The following is a 17,007-nucleotide window of genomic DNA, read 5'->3' on the forward strand; positions in this document are numbered from 1 at the left end:
TCCCTAGCTTGGGGAGTTGGCTCTTCCTTTACTTATTTTTCTTTTCTAAGAAGAATAGAAAGCATATCCAAAATTAAGTTGTTATCGTATTTTTGCTCCTTAACTTTAATTTTAAAATGGTCTGGTTTAAGTTATTAAATCTGATGCCAGACACCCAAATTGCAGTTTAGAAAGGAGTTGAATATGTCTGGCATTTTCCAGCACATACATGGCCATATCTAACCTAAAATGAGAGCCGCCAGTCCTTGAAAGGCGGTGGGGGGACGTTGGCAAGCAGTGGGAAGTGTGTCTGAGCCCAGCAGCCTGTGTCAGGTCTCCGGAGGTCAGTCCGCAGTGCCTTTTGTGTATTTGCATTTCTCCCCTCTCCCTTTTCTCTCTCCCTCTCCATGTGTATTTTGTCTCCTCCTCCTCCTGTGCGTGTGTCTGTCTTTGCATCTCCGCTCTTCTCCCTCCGCTCCTTTGGATTGATCACCGGCCAAGGAGACCTCCAGAGGGCCGGGCACTTTGTGGGATTGTCCTTGTTCCTCCTGTATTTGCCGAGTCAAGGGTACATCTTTGCAGGCTTGGAAAGATGCTGTTACTCCTGGTGATGTGATCGCATAGCAACACAGCAGCACGGGGTGGTGGAGGAGGAGAGGCAGGGAGCGTGCAGACAGCAGCACTCAGCCTCAGCATGCGCTGTCCCTGTCACAGGGACTCCTTTGCTGATTCACAGAGGCAGCCCCAGTCCCTGCTGCCGAAGCCCAGCGGCGGCTGCCCCTGCATCTCAGACCTGGTGGACTCGGAAGGTAGGTCATGACAAAATTTGTTTCCCACTCAGATCCTGGGTGGGCTGGAAAAAGGGAAAATGTCGACGGATGGTTAACCTCGGAAATACACTCTTTGGGTGTGTGTGCTTGTGTATATCCGTTCACAGTAACACTGTCCATGTATGTGCGGGTGAAGAAACTTGCAGAGAAGAAAAGAAGGGTGTCAGGGGGACACAGTTGGGAGCAAGAGAGGTGGCCAAGATTGTTTCCACAAGGAAGAGGCTGGGAACCAGTAAGCAATGTAGATTCCCAAGGCAAACAATAGTAGCCAGCATCCCAATTTCCCCAGCTTTTATCCTTTGCACACTGAAGGCTTATTTGCCTTGGCAGTGTTTTTGCCTGTGCTGAGGGACTGCTCTGGCCAGGGTGTGTAGTGGCCTTCTAGCATCCTCCTGGGAGGATTAGACAGCAGGGCAAGGCAGAGACCCAAATATTGCTTGAGTAGTAAGCTGGGATCAGACTCTAGTCTCAGCTCTGCCCTTTTCATTCACTGCCTTGCCCAGTCTAGCCTTGCTTCTTTATGTGTCTGGCCTCCCCTCCCCCAGCTCCTCCCCAATCCCTTTCACTCGTTCCTCCTCCTCCCTCTGCTCTCTTAAGGCCTTATATTGCCACCGTGGACCTTCCCTTTGGTGCAGGCAGCCCTGACCGGCTGCAGAACATCCTGCAGGAGGCATGGGACCTTTCCTGCTCCCCAGGGCTCAGCACTCTGCCTTCATCTCCATGCCAGACAGGGCAGCCTGGGCAGTGGTTCCCCAAGGTTTAGTGCTGCTTTGCACAACAGATTAATATTGGTCCCCAGTCCAGCCCATTCCCTTCAGTCTTCCCTCCAGCGTGGCATTGCAGGCATAGAGCTCCAGTGGTGGAATTGCCAGCATCATATTCTCAATGCTGAGATAGCCTGCCTGTGACAGGGGTCTGGAGCAATTACTCCCACTCTTTTAAATACTGTGCTGCCTGTGGGAGAAACTGATGTTTGTTTCGGTTCTGGTTTTTAATGTTAAAAAAAAAAATCTCTAGTCAAATCTTTGCTAGTCTGTGCTTAACAGGTGCCCTAATCCCAGGTTCTTCACACCTTCTCCCCTTCTGCTGCTCACTGATCTCTCTGGAGCTGTAAGAGTTCTTGCTTAATTATTCTCTTTAACGGCCTTTAATGGCCCAACCATAGTACCCTACAGCAACACACTATACAAAGTCCCAGCTACAAGGCCAAGTCATGCCGGGAGGGTTTCTGTTTTCCTGGCAGCTGCGTGTAGCATGTGTGCCTGCCATGGCTCTGGTGCCATCTCAGATCCTTCCCTGTCAGTTCCCCATGCTGAGACCTGCTTTGTCTGCTGCTGCAGGGGTGGCCAGGCAGAGTTCTGGTAGCAGGAAACATGTGATGGCACTTCAGAAAGGGACCAGACTATAGACCTGCAATTTCAAACTATCTTGTTTTGCAGCATTGTGCCCAGGAACGTGGTTGCCTGGAGCATTGGGATGGGAAGGCGTTGGAGTGGGTACTGCGATGTGATGCTGTGTTCAGGTCGTCTTTATTAATTGAAGAAACTAAGATGAAGACCATTTATCTTTGGATTAATACCTGAGATAGATCAATCCTACTTGCTAAAACTGGCTGGGACTGTCACCGTGAATGGGGTTGCTTGGGTTGGAGTGACTCTTTTCAAAACTAGAATGAGATAGGGAAGGGATTAAATAAATGGGTTCAAACAAAAGCCCTGAGTTCTGGAGATGTCTGGTGAATTTCTGATTATAACACTATTTTGAGAAATATATTCAAGGCCTCCACTTTAGGCTAGATGCCTATGATAAAAGCATAAAAGAGGAACTGTAAGTCTCATTAAATAAGACACACTGACCAGAAAGAATTCAGTCTTCAAAAAAGCCTTATTTTCACAGGTGTATAAAGACGAAATTGAGCTTTCCAGAATTGAGCCAAAATAGCTCCATCCCATTTTACTTTGCTGTTTCCCTTAGCATAAGAATAATGTTGCTCTGATACATCTCAAGAAAGGAAAGGAAATGTAACTTAATGTGGCACACAGCCTGCTTATAAAATGTATGGCCTCAGAACACCAGAGCGCCCTGTACATTGACTGGGAGTTTGTTATAAAGACAAACTTTTTGGGGGCAATGCAGAATATTCAGTACAGAGAAATAGATATTAGTTTGACAATAAGAACAAGAAACAAAGTGTCAAGGAAGCCAAAAGTTAGCACACCATTACCTTGGCTATTGCTATGTGGTGGGTGTGCTCTTCCCACTGTTGCTCATCAGTGATATAGTACGGTAAATGGGTGATGTGTTTTTCACAATGCAGCAAGACCTTATTTCCTGCCTCTAACACCAGGGAAGGGGAAGCTCAGGTTCTTAGAGGTGAAAGACAAATATAAAACTCAAGATTTTTAGTGGTTTTAAATAGGCTGGTTTCAGGGCTATGGGACTGGACCAAGTCTCTGATGAATCGGGTTAAATTTTCATGGTTCGTTGCAACTTTCTTTTGGTCATTAGGCAAGCTATTGCCCCCTGCTGTCCCTTTTGGGAGGTTGGAGGATGTTTGCTGCTTTCCCCCACTCCATTTGCATCAGGTCTACCAGACAGCAACTTCTCTGTCCAGCACATCGGGGCTGTGTGTTTAAGCTGGGTCCTCAAGGTGCTGGCATAATTATTTGTAGTACTTGTCTAATCGAAGACGGAGGACAAGAGATGGGAAGAATTCCTAGGCAAAGTGAGTTTTGGAGAGAGCAGCTTAAAACCCAGTTGGGAGCCTGAAACAGTGTGTGAAAGAAAATTAGATTTTGATCTTCCTAAATAAATTCTCATAAGTTATTTTTAAAGCAGATAGAGGAGCAGTCAGTTCTGCATGGCCATGCTGTAGGCATGCACCCACACTCACCTGGTTAGCTGGGGGCATCATTGTCCCAGTTTCATGGTGCAATGCTAACTAGTGAAACTGTTCAGCTTGAATTTTTGTGTGCATGTGCATATTTTTTTGCCTGGGAAAATGGAGAGTGAGTGAACTGTGGCACCTGTTTATCCACTGAATTAAAATAACATTTTGGTTATGAGCTCAAAGTCTAAGTGGTCATTTAAGCATGCAGCTCATTAGATGCCCCACTTCACCCACCCTCAGTGAATAAGGCATCTTCAGTGCCACTTGCTCATTACAGACACAGCAAAGATATTATGTTACTTCTTAAGGACAGCTGCTTAACTGAAGGACCCTTCATTCTAATTAATGAAGGGGACCTGGTACTTAGGTGGAAGTGCAGTGCCAAGCCCAGCTGCAGCTTTGGCATCTGGGTTTTTCAGCCCTTGGATGATGGGGTTGTAAATGCCCGCTCATGTGGAAGATTGCTGATGGTCCTTTTCCCCTTTCTTTGTACACAAGAGCAAGCAAGAATCAGGAGACTTGCAGTGATTTTTTTCTTTTTTAAGGAGTGTGTTTGGGTACCTATTCCTGGTTTGTAAAGAGATAGAGACTAAGGGCCCATGCTCTGAGAGGGAGTTGTGTTGTTTGTACGCTTGGTCCCAGTGGGACCTTCTCTCCCACCAAATATTGACTTAGTGGGGTCTTGGGAAGTAGGTCTGCTGACCCTTGATCTCAGGCTTAAACTATTTACTTACATGTGCAAAAAACAATTTTTGCTGGAACAGGATGTGCTATTGCGCTGTCAAGGGAGTCTTGCTGTCTGATAGCTTGGGAATGCTCCCTTTGTTAGCATCTACATGAGAGCTGAACTTTGAAATATCCACAAGCCTCCCACCTTTCCCCTTAAAGGACACTGGGCATGCTGAGCTAAAATGTTATTACTTCTCTTGTACAGTAAATTAAACAAAAAAAGTCATTAACATTTCCAGCAGCAGGGAATGTGTTTGTATTTCCATTCCCCTCAAGGGGTAAAGGCTGAGCTGCCTTGCCTCAAAATGTTGCCATATTTTTTCCTTCCTATTTTTTTTCCTGCCTATTTTTTTCCAGGCCAAGATCTGAAGTGGAAAGTTTCAGCCTGGAAAGAACGTTTTGGAGGAAATTAGCAATTCAAAGCATAAGCCTTGTGATCAAGAGACCTCTTGACCTATATGCTGTATTTGCTGCCATTATATGTGGTAGAGCCGGAAATTCAACATCTGACATTGGACTCTAGCTTCTGCGGCGGGCCTCTAATCCTGGGGGTTACCTTTAGCCATGAAGGTCAGCTGCAGTGTGAATTCCCTTGATGTCTGGGGAGATTTTGGATCTGGGTTTGTATCAGGAGGATTTTAAACAAAAGCAGCAAAATGGCAGAACTACACTGTGCAGCATGTGCACTGGTGGCAAGCTGTGATCTTACTGTTGGCTGGGATGGAGAAGAGATGCTACAGGAGATGGGGCATAGCCTGTGCACATGAGTGCTGCCTCTCCAGCCAGCCAGCGACGCTGCTGCAATGGGCCTGTAAGCAGGAAGAGCGCAGAGATCACTGAGCAGAGCAGTAAGTTGTATGGTAAAGATAAAGCAGAACTGGTTGAGAAAAGGCTAATCCAGCTGCCTTTTTCTGACTGCCTGGAATGAAGTGGGGTGAACCAGGCCCTCCAGTACTGAATTTATAACAGGTACAGCTCATGTAGGAAGAGGAAAAAGTCAACCACTTTGTTTTGAATACACCCTAATGCCCAAGCATTCAACTATTGAAATGTAGCATCAAAACTTTGGGCTTCATTATTTTTCAACTAGACGATTATCATGGTCTCCAACTAGGATAAACAGTTGTGGCTTGGTTACTAAAGCGTATGGAAGCTGTAACACAGCACTGTGAACCACCTAATGCTTCATTTCTTAAGGTGTACTAAGAGCAGAGGCAAGTATTGGGTGCTTTTCCTGTGTGAAGATGAAGAACAGCATTGTGTAATGGGGCTGTACCTGATCCTTCTGAGGAAGGGTCTGATCACCTCTGGGCCTGGAGTGGGGACTTCCAGCAAAGAGCAGGTGAGACATGCCAGCGGGAAAGGTTTCACTCCTTGATCCGTCCACTGTATGGGTTCAGTGCCCCAGCGCCTGCTCTGTGGTCACTATAAGACTGTTTCTTGTGATGTCTTACTGTGGAAATTCTCATCTGCTTCTTCTCACGTGGGCCTCAATGTTTTCCTTCTTGCACAGAAATGTGCCCAGGGGATCAACCTCACTTTAAATCTGGTTGGACTGCCTGACCGCATTGCTACCTGAGTCATCTGAAGGAGGATTTTTCAACTCCTTTTCAAGTAGAGGCTTGTAGTAGGTTGTGGTGATGGTAGTTTTATTTGCCAACACTTAAATCTTTTTCAGTTGATGTCCCTTGGCAGTGGTACCCTGGATCTCCAGCACCAATCAGAGTACAGAGGGTGAACACTGGCGTGGGAGAGGCAAGGTGGATCACAGGTTCAGTTCTTGACAGGCGTAGGCAGCAGGCAATTGACATTTACCCAGGAAGCATCCACAAAACATCTAATCCACATGCTGCAGTGCACAGACACAGTGCTGTACTGAAGCTCTAAAGTAAAGTTCAAGAGTCGGAGCTGTTTTGTGTCCCATAGCAGAGGAACAGAGCAGATCAAGTGCATTTCACCCAAGAGCATTTCACCTTGCCTGGTTCCTGTAATAGCAGAGAATTTGGCAAGTGATCCTGTGTAGCTGTTGGTTTGCTTGCAGTCGTGCTTCACCATCTGGTTGTCTCTCTCTCCCAGTGAATGTCATCCTTTGTGCTGGCTGATGTGCAGATGAGTTATTTCCACATTATCTTGGGTTCTCCACATCTGGGCTTTGCCTTTCCTATTGCAGAGTGGCAAAGAGTAGCTGAGCCATTGCCGCCAAACCTGCAATAAGATTTCTGTGTCAGCCAGGTATTGCACAGGACATGCTTGAGGTAGTGGCCTTTGCTGGCACTTAGCTTTCCATCTGTCTTGTTCTTTGACTGCTCGGCAAGGCTTTAGTTCACCTATGCCATGGTTCTGTGTGCTGATGGACCTTATAATTGCTGAAGGAGTTCAGGAGCCCAGCACTCGGGAGGTGAGGGAAGGGCTATTCTTATTTCCATAATGCAGGCAGAGAGCATGGAGACCCGTCACGTCCTACACGCGGATACCCATAGAACATGGTTTACCCATCTCTGTCTCCAGAACTGCACCTGCCCTGTACATGAAAACTTAGCCTTGAGCAAAATGCAGTAAGGTCAGAGCTAGTGACCTTCCCAGTACTGCTCCCGTTCTGCAGCACTGGTGGGAGGAACAAGAGACCAGGCTGTGCTGGGAGGAAACGGGGACCCTGTGTGTGGTGTTGAAGGTCTGGTTGAACCTGCCTGGCCAGCACACATCACTGCAATTAATTGTGCTGCGCTGCAGAAAAGCTGAAGCCTCAGGAGGCAGCTGTGCTGAGACATGGCAGAACCTCACTGGAAAAAGCCATGGATTTCCCAGTCATGCAGTAGAGCTCAATGGCATTCCTCCGATGGAGGCTTTGAGGCAAAATAACTTTTCATGCCCTGAAAATTGTATTTCTGCTAGATTGAGCCTCATCTAGAGGTCATTTAGAGGATCAGAGACAGCTCAGACCCCAAATAGCACAAGCATTGGAGGAATAAGACATGGTGTTACCTGCTGTCAAATTCAGAAATCATTCATTGTACCCTTGTAGTTGCATGAGGTGACTTTGCCCTGTGAGGCTGGGGGCTTTGAAGACCCTGGAATTTATAACTAGTAATGTGTCCTGATAACCCTGCCTGCACGGGGAAAGGAGCAGGGTGAGGCTGCTGTGATGCACCATCTGTGATGTTCATTTGTGCAAATGGGCAGAAGGGATAGAGGACAGGACCTTGGATTATCAGCATGTTGGAGAGCTCAACACAGGCTGTTCTGCTGGGGAGGGAGAGAATTATGGCTGTAAAAATTGCTAAGGGATTAAAGAAAATAATAATAGGATAAGATGTTCTTAATGTGCATAATGGAGGGGGGAGAGGCAGTGAAAGCTCAGACAGGGGAGTGAGGGATGTGAAAGCATGAGAGATGGGCAGCGTGTACCACGGCTTTCTCCTTGCTCTGCTGTCCAATGTGATTGCTGGCTGTGCAGGACGTGCTTGTCTGCTCCTGCCCTGCCAGGACCAAGCAGGAAGTTTCTCAGATGGTCCAAGTGAGGTGGGTGTGAAGGAGCCAACGACCTCCTTCCAGCAGCATTGCTCTGTACCTTGGAAGCAGCCCCACCTCTACTTGGACATGAGGTCCGGCTGCTGGAACCAGGTGATAGTTTCCTTCCAAAAGTAGGAAAGCAGTCACCAAGTTAGGCAGTGGGTTGTGTGGGAGACAGCACAGTCCCTCAGCAATGCCTCTTGACCCATCACAGGCAGTATTCAAACATCACTATTGATTTGCTCATCTGACCTCAGATGTGCTGAGTCTGGTCTGGGCAAAGCCCTGCATAGTGCTCACAGCTTTTGTATGTTAGGTTTCCATCCTACTGTGAACATGTTAGTGCTCAGCTCCTTTCATGGCGCTGCCACTGGCTAAATGGAGAGTTGTGGGATTGTGCTTCAGTTCTAGAAATCTGACAGATTCAGGTAAACGTTACCTTGCACCATTCTCTCTGGGCTTTATTTTCTCATGGCTTTCTACAAAGCTGAGATGATGCTGGCAGTGGGATAAATCACTATTTTAAGCTTATTCAGAGTCCAAACAACAAAAAAAGCTGCATCGTGACCGGAGGTTCCATTTCAGATCTGTTGAGTAGACAAGGGGCCACTGCTAACTGGCTTTACAGGTCATAAAGCTTTAAAAACAGAATTAAAATGAATTTTATAACTCATAATGAGTAAAAACTCATAAAAGGTAGCTGAGAATGTGAGATGTATGTATGTGGAGGACTGAGGCTCAAGGCAATTTTCCTTCTGAACATAAAAGGAAAAAAAGTTTGAAAATACTCTCTGTTATTGGGATATGTCTATTATGACTAAACATAAATGGTCATGACAGTGACATCCTCTCTCCCCTCTTCCTTTAAACCCTAGGTATCTCCTGTAGAAAGAAATCCACCCCTTTAAAAATTCAACATAATCTGTGGGATTAGGTAACACAGGATATCATTACAGCAAATTATATAACTATATGCAAAAATTGGACACTCAGATAACAAAAAATTGCAACATTAGTACAAATACATTTTTTAAAAAAAGCATCTTTTTAGTCTTCAGCCTTTGAGAAGGTAGCACACTAGGCAGCTGGGAAGGGGGTCAGCTCCATGAGGAGGTGCAAGCTGACCCAGGGACTTTCACGTTGCTTTTCAGGTGCTCGTGTTCAGAGTTGTCTCCATCCCCATGAACGTTCGTTCTGATGCAGCCCCTGGTGATGCAGGAATGGCCCTATGTCCTCCCACGTTGTCCTGAGTGGCATGTCACAGACCAGGCACAGCACAGCAGCACTGCCCACCCAGTGTCTCAGGTAAGAGCTGGGTTTGGGAGCCTTTCTCATGGCAGCTTTTTGCAGTGGTTGGAAATGTCTGTGGAGCAAGACAGGACCTCTGTTCCTGGTGGCAGGGAGAACTGCTAGCCCCAGCCCCCCATTGGCTTGCACTTAATGAGAGCGTTAGCTCTCCTCAAGCGTTTTGGCTGCAAGGTGTTTCCCAAAGTAGAGCAAAAGAGACAACCTGCAGAGCCGAATTTCAAGCTTCCTTCAAAATAAAGAGCAAGAGGCCACCATTAACAGCTTTTTTGTATTTGGTTGGGATTATTTTTTTCCTGGAAACTTGGAAGAACATCAGTTTTTGCTGAAAATGTAGGTTTCTAATCTTCCTGGTTGCAGAGAAGAGCTTGGAAAAAAGCCCCTAGAGAATGCTGTAAGGCAGAGGAGGAGTCTGACCTCTTTCTAGTTAGTCTAGTTATCCTGAGGAATGGAGAGGGGGTGCTCACACTGCTGGTCTCCCTCCTCCTTCCCCCAGGGTCTCTGAACCAGCAGGCCAGGCTCCTCACTGAAGCCGGGCAGAGAGGTGAAGGTCTCTTGGATCCCTGGGTAAATGGCAGGGCAGAGTGGAAGAGAACAGAAGGGTGTGCTGGCAACTGTCTGCAAAGCTGCCTGTGCTCTACCCCGAGCTGTCACGAGCTGGTTTAGCACCTTGCCCTGGGTCACCCAGGACAACAAGACTGGGGAAATGCTGCCTTGGCTCTGCTAGAGTATGGCTTCTCCTTTGCTGACCATAGCTGTTGGCCCCAGGGTACCTCTCACCTGGCAAGAAACTGATAGATGGTGCCAGAGTTTTCCTTGGGCACAAGTGTTCCCAGGACAAATGAGGTCCCTGGCTCTGCCTTTTCCTTTTTCATCGTGCTTCAAACATGAAGAGTAAAGGCTGAGCCTGGGGCCCCACCCTGCTGTGGCTTGCCATCAGCCTGGACCCATCCTGCCCCAGAGAGCCACGGTCTGGAGGAGGAAGGCAGAGCTTTCTCTGGAGCAGATCCAGCATGCAAGGATGAGGCTTGCACCTGAGGCAGGCTCTTGGTAGCTGAGTCAGGGCTTATTGGCCCTAGGGTGGCTGTTAGGTAGCTGCTACTGGGCTAGTACATGGGTGGTTCATGAACAGCCCAGCAGACGAAGCGGAGCTGGGGCAGGATGTTCTGTGGGACCCACCACCACTGAGCTGCAAGATGGTACATGGAGAGGGTACACACATCCTCAGCTCAGGTCACATCCACCACAGGTTTCCCCCAGTCACTGCCTGAGTCTGGTTTTCTGCTGTGTAGGCATCAGTGTGTTGGGTGCCATGCACCAGTTGGCTGCTGGGTCCTGCAGTGTTAATGACAGCCTGCCTCATTCAAAGGGTCTGTTGTGCCCTCCTCCTCGCAGGTGTAGGTGTTGCCACCTAGGAAACAGCTTTCCTCTCTTGTCCTTGCTTGTCCTGAAAGCTTCCAGCAGGCTGCAGACAACCCATTCTTACTTGTGCCCTGGACTTTCTGAAGCCCCCTCCTGCAGTCTGGGAGGTGCTTCTGCGTCTGTTTGGCCTGGGAGGTGGTGGGGAGAGGAGGCTCACTATGCTGGTCCCAGAGGGAGAGACAGCAGCAGTCAGATGTGCAGGCAGGGAAGGAGGGGAAGAAAGGGAGAGATACAGGGCGCTTTTCATTCCCTCCCTGTAGGTGGAGGAGAGCATGGAAACAATGCTGGGCAGCAGGACTTGGGGGGGGGGGGGGGGGGCACAAGGATCCAGCCCAGAGCCTTCTGGCAAAAACAAACTATTTACACCCAGTCCAGGCAGGCAGGAACATCTGTGCTGGGCTGGGGCATTCGGTGGGGCAAGGAGAGCATCTTTGGCTTCTTGGGTGTGAGGTCTCAAGGACTTGACTATTTGCCTCTGGGTAGCCAAAGCTTGCTGGGACCATTTCCTGGTAAATCTCTTCCCTGGCAAAACCCCTGTCTGCCCTGCATGTGCTCCAGCATCTGAAGGCAATGTCTCTGCTAGTCACCCCAACTCAGCCCACCATCACCTTTGCCATGCCCTTGCAGAGATGGCCCCAGTGCCCAGAGCAATCCCTGTACACACAGCCAATTTCCCGCAAGGGGCTCTCCCACGCTGCAAGGGGCTTTCCCATGCCAGTGTGCCCTGCAGTGGGCAGATGTCTGCCCCCTTTGTGCTTTGCGGGCAGCCACGATGGCACCACCGGGGTTAAAGCAGGTTGGAGGCTGCTGGAATGCCACCGGACAAAGCTGGGATTGAGGCAGGCTGGGAGGCACAGCCGCCCCCCTCCAGATTCCTGGGGAGTCAGTGCTCAGGGCACCCCGCTCTGCTAAGCACATGGTGCTTGCCTGCTTCCCTGCCGGGTGCTGCCTGGCAGCACCCGGAGGGGTGGAAGGTGATGCCTGCTCCTCCAGCAAAGCTTAGCGGCCCTGTGGAGGTTCTGTGGCTAAGCACAGGTAGGTGCACTTGCCAGAGCCTGCGTGAGCGTTCTGTGCCTGAAAATAACGCTGTTCAAGGGCACAGGGGGGATGTGGATCCAGGTTGCCACTGCTGGGGCTCTGGGGAAGGGATGCTTAGGGGGATGCTCAGAGGGAAAGCACTGCTTTTTCCCTCTGCTCAGTTGCAGGGGTTTTGTCCTAGGGGAGCAGATGTTCAACAGCTAGCCACTGTCACTGGCTCATCTACTGTGTATGGTCTGTGAGTCACAGGCTTGGTAGGCTTTTAACTTCTTGAACAAGGCTGTGAGAACTGTGTTGTCTGCTGAGCTGTTCTGCAGTTGCACTTGCACCCAGGTAGAGCTGGTCCGCTCCTCTGGTATCCCCTGGGATAGAGGAGAGGGCTGGAGTGTTCTGTGGAAGCACTGTGGGGCAACTACGTCAGTGTCTTGAGGGTGTGCACACGGAGAGTATTGATTTTTCTACATGCAAGCAGTAGTTTTAGCTTGAGTGGTTTATCATCCATGGCCCCAGGATTCCTGTGATCTCTGTGGGTGATGGTTTTCTCCGTTTTCTTTATGATTCTGGAGTGGCAGGATGGGGAGGCAGAGAACAGCCTGGTGTTAGACAGTTTTGGGTGAAGAAAACTTACCACCATTGTCGGTGATCATTTGATTTTTCTCTGAGAACTGGCATGGAGGGGGTATTGTTTTAGCTGTGCAGCCAAATTCCTCATCTGGTGGTTTCCTCCTGCCTGCTGTTCCCCTTGGCATGGCTGGATCTGCCCCCTGGACACCTCCAGGAGCCCTTGGAGAGGACAAGTGACATTCCCTTTGGAAGAGCTGTGGCTGCCCTTCTCTGGCAAAAGGGTCCCTGTTGTATGCGCTGCTTAGAAAGTGCTAATGCAGTTAATTAATCACCTGGGGATAATTACAACAAATGAGCTCTAATATCAAAATAGCATTAGATCAAAATGCTTCCATTTCCCCAACAAAGCACATCAATGTCTCGCTGGTGGAAATACAATGTGTCCATGTGTTTTGCAAAACAAACTAATTTTTTTGGAGGGGGTTTTGTTTTAGCTGTGAAACAAAATTCCCCCTCACCCACAGAGTCCTATGTGAGACACTTCCAGTCCTGCTGGTGTGTGTTGCTTTCACCAGCAAGTGCAACGATGACTTTGTTGCCATCACGAACAGGAGCATGATACAGTGCTAAAGGCTTAGGAGAGGATTCCTTCCCCCATCCACTGAAGATTTGTCGTCCAGGGATCAGCAACCAGTTTTCCAGGCTGAGTGGAATGGTGCAAAGGATGCTTCCTTCATGTGGCTGGGTTAGGATTTGCTGTCATCTGCTCCACAGCCTCTTAGAGCATCCTTCCCACCGCTGCTCATTCTGGAGAGGTGCAAAGGAGAAGCAGCTTCTCAAGTTTGCTGTGCAGGCAGGGAACATCCTTGTGCTTCTGTAGAGAAGCAGGTGGCAGCTCCCAGTACCGGGGATGGCACAAAGGATGCTGGCAGCTCCCCTTGATACCTAGGAACAATGGGACCCATGGTGCTTGCCTTTTCTCGAAGCACAGCAGCCCTGTATGGTGTGGAAAGAAATTGCTGTTAGTCCTGCAGAGACTGTGACACACAAGGGCTAGCCCTCTCACCTAGCAGTGAGATAAGTTCATTTCTGGATAACTGAGGAGCACAGAGATTCTGCAGAACAGGAAATGTGCAGTAAGCCCTTCCTTCAACATTTGCTTTTTGTGCTGCTGGAGCTGGTACTGCATCCTTCCTCTGGGCATGTCCATGAACTTCCCTGGAGCTGCTAACAGACCCCTCCAAGAGCAGGGTAGCCCCCTTGTGAGTTGAAAAGCCAGGCAGGGTCAGGACAGCGCGGGGTAGGTGTCCCCAGGTAAGTGCTGTAAGCACCGGGCAGCAATCTCTGGATGCAGTGTGGTTCTGTTTCTGCCCAGGTTGAAGCCTTGCAGGATGGTGCAGGACATTTGTGTGTAACCCCCCAGGCTCCGAGCAGTGCTGCCGGGCCCCAGGCTCCTCTGGAGATGAATCTTTGCTGGAATGAGATAAAAAAGAAATCCCACAGCCTTCGGTAAGAGTCCCTGCCTGGAGCAAGCTCTGGGGCTGGCCAGGCCTTCCAGCCTTGCCTTTTGCATGTGCTTGTCAGGAGGTTTTTGAACTTGTTTGCTTGATGAGCCATTCGCAATGACCTTGGCTCGGTTTCCCCTCCTGTCCACAGAGCTCTGAGCCTTTTTCCCTATGCTGAAAAGCAACCCCTTTCCATTTCCACCCATCCTCTCCTCCTCTCCCTCCCCTCCTTCACTCCTGCTTGCTTTCTGCTGCTTTCTCCATTCTCTCTTGCTGCTGTCTCTGCAGCTTGTCTCTTTTTGCCCCATGGCCTTGTCACCACCTCCTCTGCACTTGTCCCTTCACTGGGAGCACTCTCCACTGCACAGGGCCTTCCAGGCTTTCAGAGGTTGCAGTTCCATAGCCAACATGATGGAGAGCTTAACTGGGGCATGTTAATTGTCTTCTGCCTTAATGCAAGGCTCCTGGAAGCTGCCCAAGCAAAGCCCCCCATGTTAGCCAGAACACAGCCCTGACCCACAGGCAAATGCGGAGCAGCAATGTCCATGGCTCTGGGCTGCGGGGTGATGAATAGCCTCAGAGTTTCCTCTCCCCAGAACCTCTGTGCTTCACCCCACCTGACAGTGCAGCATCTGTGCTGGCTGAGGGTCATGCACAGCCTGTGCTGAGGTGTGCTGCCTGTCACTGGTGGGGTCCTGTGGGTGCCTGGGGGTCACCACCCCAGCTACAGTGCTGTGCCTCCCCTCTCTGGGGAACCTGGTCCTTTCCTGTCCATCTGACCATCATCCTGCTGTCCTCGCTCTCCTGCCAGGGCTCGGCTGGAGGCCTTTTCTGACCACAGTGGAAAGCTGCAGGTACCTCTCCAGGAGATCATAGACTGGCTCGGGCAGAAGGATGAGGAACTCTCGGCACAGCTGCCCCTGCGGGGCGATGTCCTCCTGGTGCAGCAGGAAAAGGAGATGCACGCGGTATGTTCCCTTGCACCTCCCCTGCCACTGTTCACTGCTAAGACAAGCTGCAGGTGGACAGCCCTGCTTGGGGCTTCCACCTCATGTGCCTGCCCACACCCACAGCCTATGAGTGTACCAGTCCTCACCCATCTCCATCTCTGCTTTCTCTGGAAAGGCAGAGCCCCAATCCCATAGCAAATACCCCTGGTACTTGACAGGCAGGGCCCATCTGGTTTTAGACAATAAATCTTCATTACAGCCTCAAGTCATCTGCAGGTGCTGCAGCTAGTAGTGGGCCCCATCACTTCTCTCCTAGTTTCCTCCTTACGTCCTACCTCTGCAACAGAGGGAATTGCATCTCACTGTCCTCTGCTTGGATCCTGGGGCCTGAGGAGGTTGGTTGGTCTAAAGGTGACCTGGTGGTCAGGACATGAGTGATTCCTGCAGTAGCACATTATCATCATATCTGAAACTGGGGTAAACCTAGACAGATCAGAATTTCCTGCTTCCCTGATCAGATCATTTCATTCTCGCTGCCAGCAGCTGTTGGGCTTTAGTTGGTTTTACCTTGAAAACAAAACTAAACTGTTGCTTACTGTTGCTATCCCTCATCCTCGATGGAGCTAGCCACTGCCTAGGCACAGAAATAGCTGATCCAGCTGACAGCACCGGTGGCGGGCCACAGTTGGAGGGGAGGAGAGGACATCCTAAATCAGCCTGCCTCTGAAGTCTGCCCTGGTGGATATGCTGCTTTGGGGCATCCTGCTGTTCCCCTCCTTGCTCCTCCAGGGGCTGGACCTGTTGCCTAACAGCTGCTGGAAGAACTATTTGCATGACCATACTCTTGCTGCATGACTGAGGAGTGTCTCCAAGCAGTGTCTGTGAAAGCATTGTAAATAAAACAGCCCTGACTCAACACACCCTTCTGGGCCTCCCCCCTCCAGCAAAGCTGCAGTCCAAACCTCTGCAGGAGCCACCTTCTTGCAGGTGGTCATTCTTTCCCCAAACTGCAAAAATATTTATCTGTTAACTTCTCTCTCTGTCTCCAGTGAGGTTTGGGCCCTGGAGTGAATAAATCACTGCAGCCCTTGGCAAGGGGGCAGCAGGGGCATGATTCTCAGCTCAGTCTGTTGTCTGTGCTCTGCTCTCCAGGCTTTCATGGAAGAAGTGAAATCTCGGGGACCATACATTTACTCTGTCCTGGAATCAGCACAGGCTTTCCTTTCCCAGCATCCATTTGAGGAATTAGAAGAACCAACTTCAGAAAGCAAAGGTCTGTGGAGCTCCCCCTTCCTTGTTCTCCCATAGCACAGCACAGCTCCTCCTGGGCTGGACCAGGGAGGATGGAGTGGAGTTGGCTGGTGTGGCACAAAGTGGCATGTCAGTGCTCTGCCTCACACCATCGTGCACCCAGCTGTTTCCAGTCCTCTGGGCAAAGGCCAGACTGGCGCAGAGCAGTGCTTTTGTCCCAGGCAAAGGCAGAGGCTGCTGGTGCAGCCCATGATGGGGTGCATCCCATGAGACAGTATTGGATGTGCTCTGGGGTAGATTTTTAAAGGGCAGCAGGGATTCTGCCTGTGAGGACAGAGAGCAGGCAGAGGTCTGAGCAGGCTGGATACCTAGAGGAGCTGGTGCAGAGATGGATACTATTATCACTTGGTTTCCCTCCCTCTTTCCAGTTTCTCCTATATTTTTTTATCTCCCTTTTCCCTCCATCTCTTGCCCACTCTCCTCTGGGCTGGGCTCTCATTTTTGCTCTCTGTTCCACTCCTGCTTTGCCTCTACAGATGTCTCCCCCCGGCACAGGATCCAAAACATCAGCCGCTTTGTCTGGAAGCAGGCCAATGTGGCCAGTGAGCTGTGGGAGAAGCTCACAGCCCGGTGCGTGGACCAGCACCGTCACATTGAACGGACACTGGAGCAGCTGCTAGAGATTAAAGGGGCCATGGAGGAGCTCAGCACAACACTGGACCAGGCTGAAAGTTTGCGCAAAACCTGGGAACCCATTGGGGACCTCTTCATTGACTCCTTACCGGAGCACATCCAATCAACCAAGGTACTTCTGGCTCTGAGAAGGCTCCAGCCTTGGCCCCAGAAGTGATGAGATGCTGCTTCCTAGGAGGGCAGTGCTGTTCCTCCTGAATGCTTAGTCCAATGCAGCCTCGTTACTTGAGATCTCAGGGATCAGGTCCTCCCTCCAACAGCCCCCTAGCTTTGTGAGGGTGGATTTGGCCCATGATGTCCTGAGCAATTGGCTGTGCTGAGCACCTTGTTATGACACAAAC

At 49.9% G+C, this 17,007-nt stretch overlaps 1 protein-coding gene across 2 annotated transcripts in view; it reads left to right on the forward strand.

Annotated features, from left to right (window-relative positions):
• Positions 1-427: 427 nt before the first annotated feature.
• DRP2 (dystrophin related protein 2) overlaps positions 428-17,007 on the forward strand; it is a 30,452-nt gene continuing 13,872 nt past the window's right edge. For both annotated transcript variants that reach the window (XM_075106970.1, XM_075106971.1), the window contains exons 1-6: positions 428-788; positions 9,090-9,243; positions 13,643-13,776; positions 14,584-14,740; positions 15,875-15,995; positions 16,510-16,778. In XM_075106970.1, coding sequence (XP_074963071.1) covers positions 9,136-9,243; positions 13,643-13,776; positions 14,584-14,740; positions 15,875-15,995; positions 16,510-16,778 — 789 coding nt within the window. In that variant the 5' untranslated portion in view covers positions 428-788; positions 9,090-9,135. The remainder of the gene's footprint in view (positions 789-9,089; positions 9,244-13,642; positions 13,777-14,583; positions 14,741-15,874; positions 15,996-16,509; positions 16,779-17,007) is intronic.

The sequence above is a fragment of the Phalacrocorax aristotelis genome, chromosome 11 (assembly GCF_949628215.1).
Source record: "Phalacrocorax aristotelis chromosome 11, bGulAri2.1, whole genome shotgun sequence".
Lineage (NCBI taxonomy): Eukaryota > Metazoa > Chordata > Aves > Suliformes > Phalacrocoracidae > Phalacrocorax > Phalacrocorax aristotelis.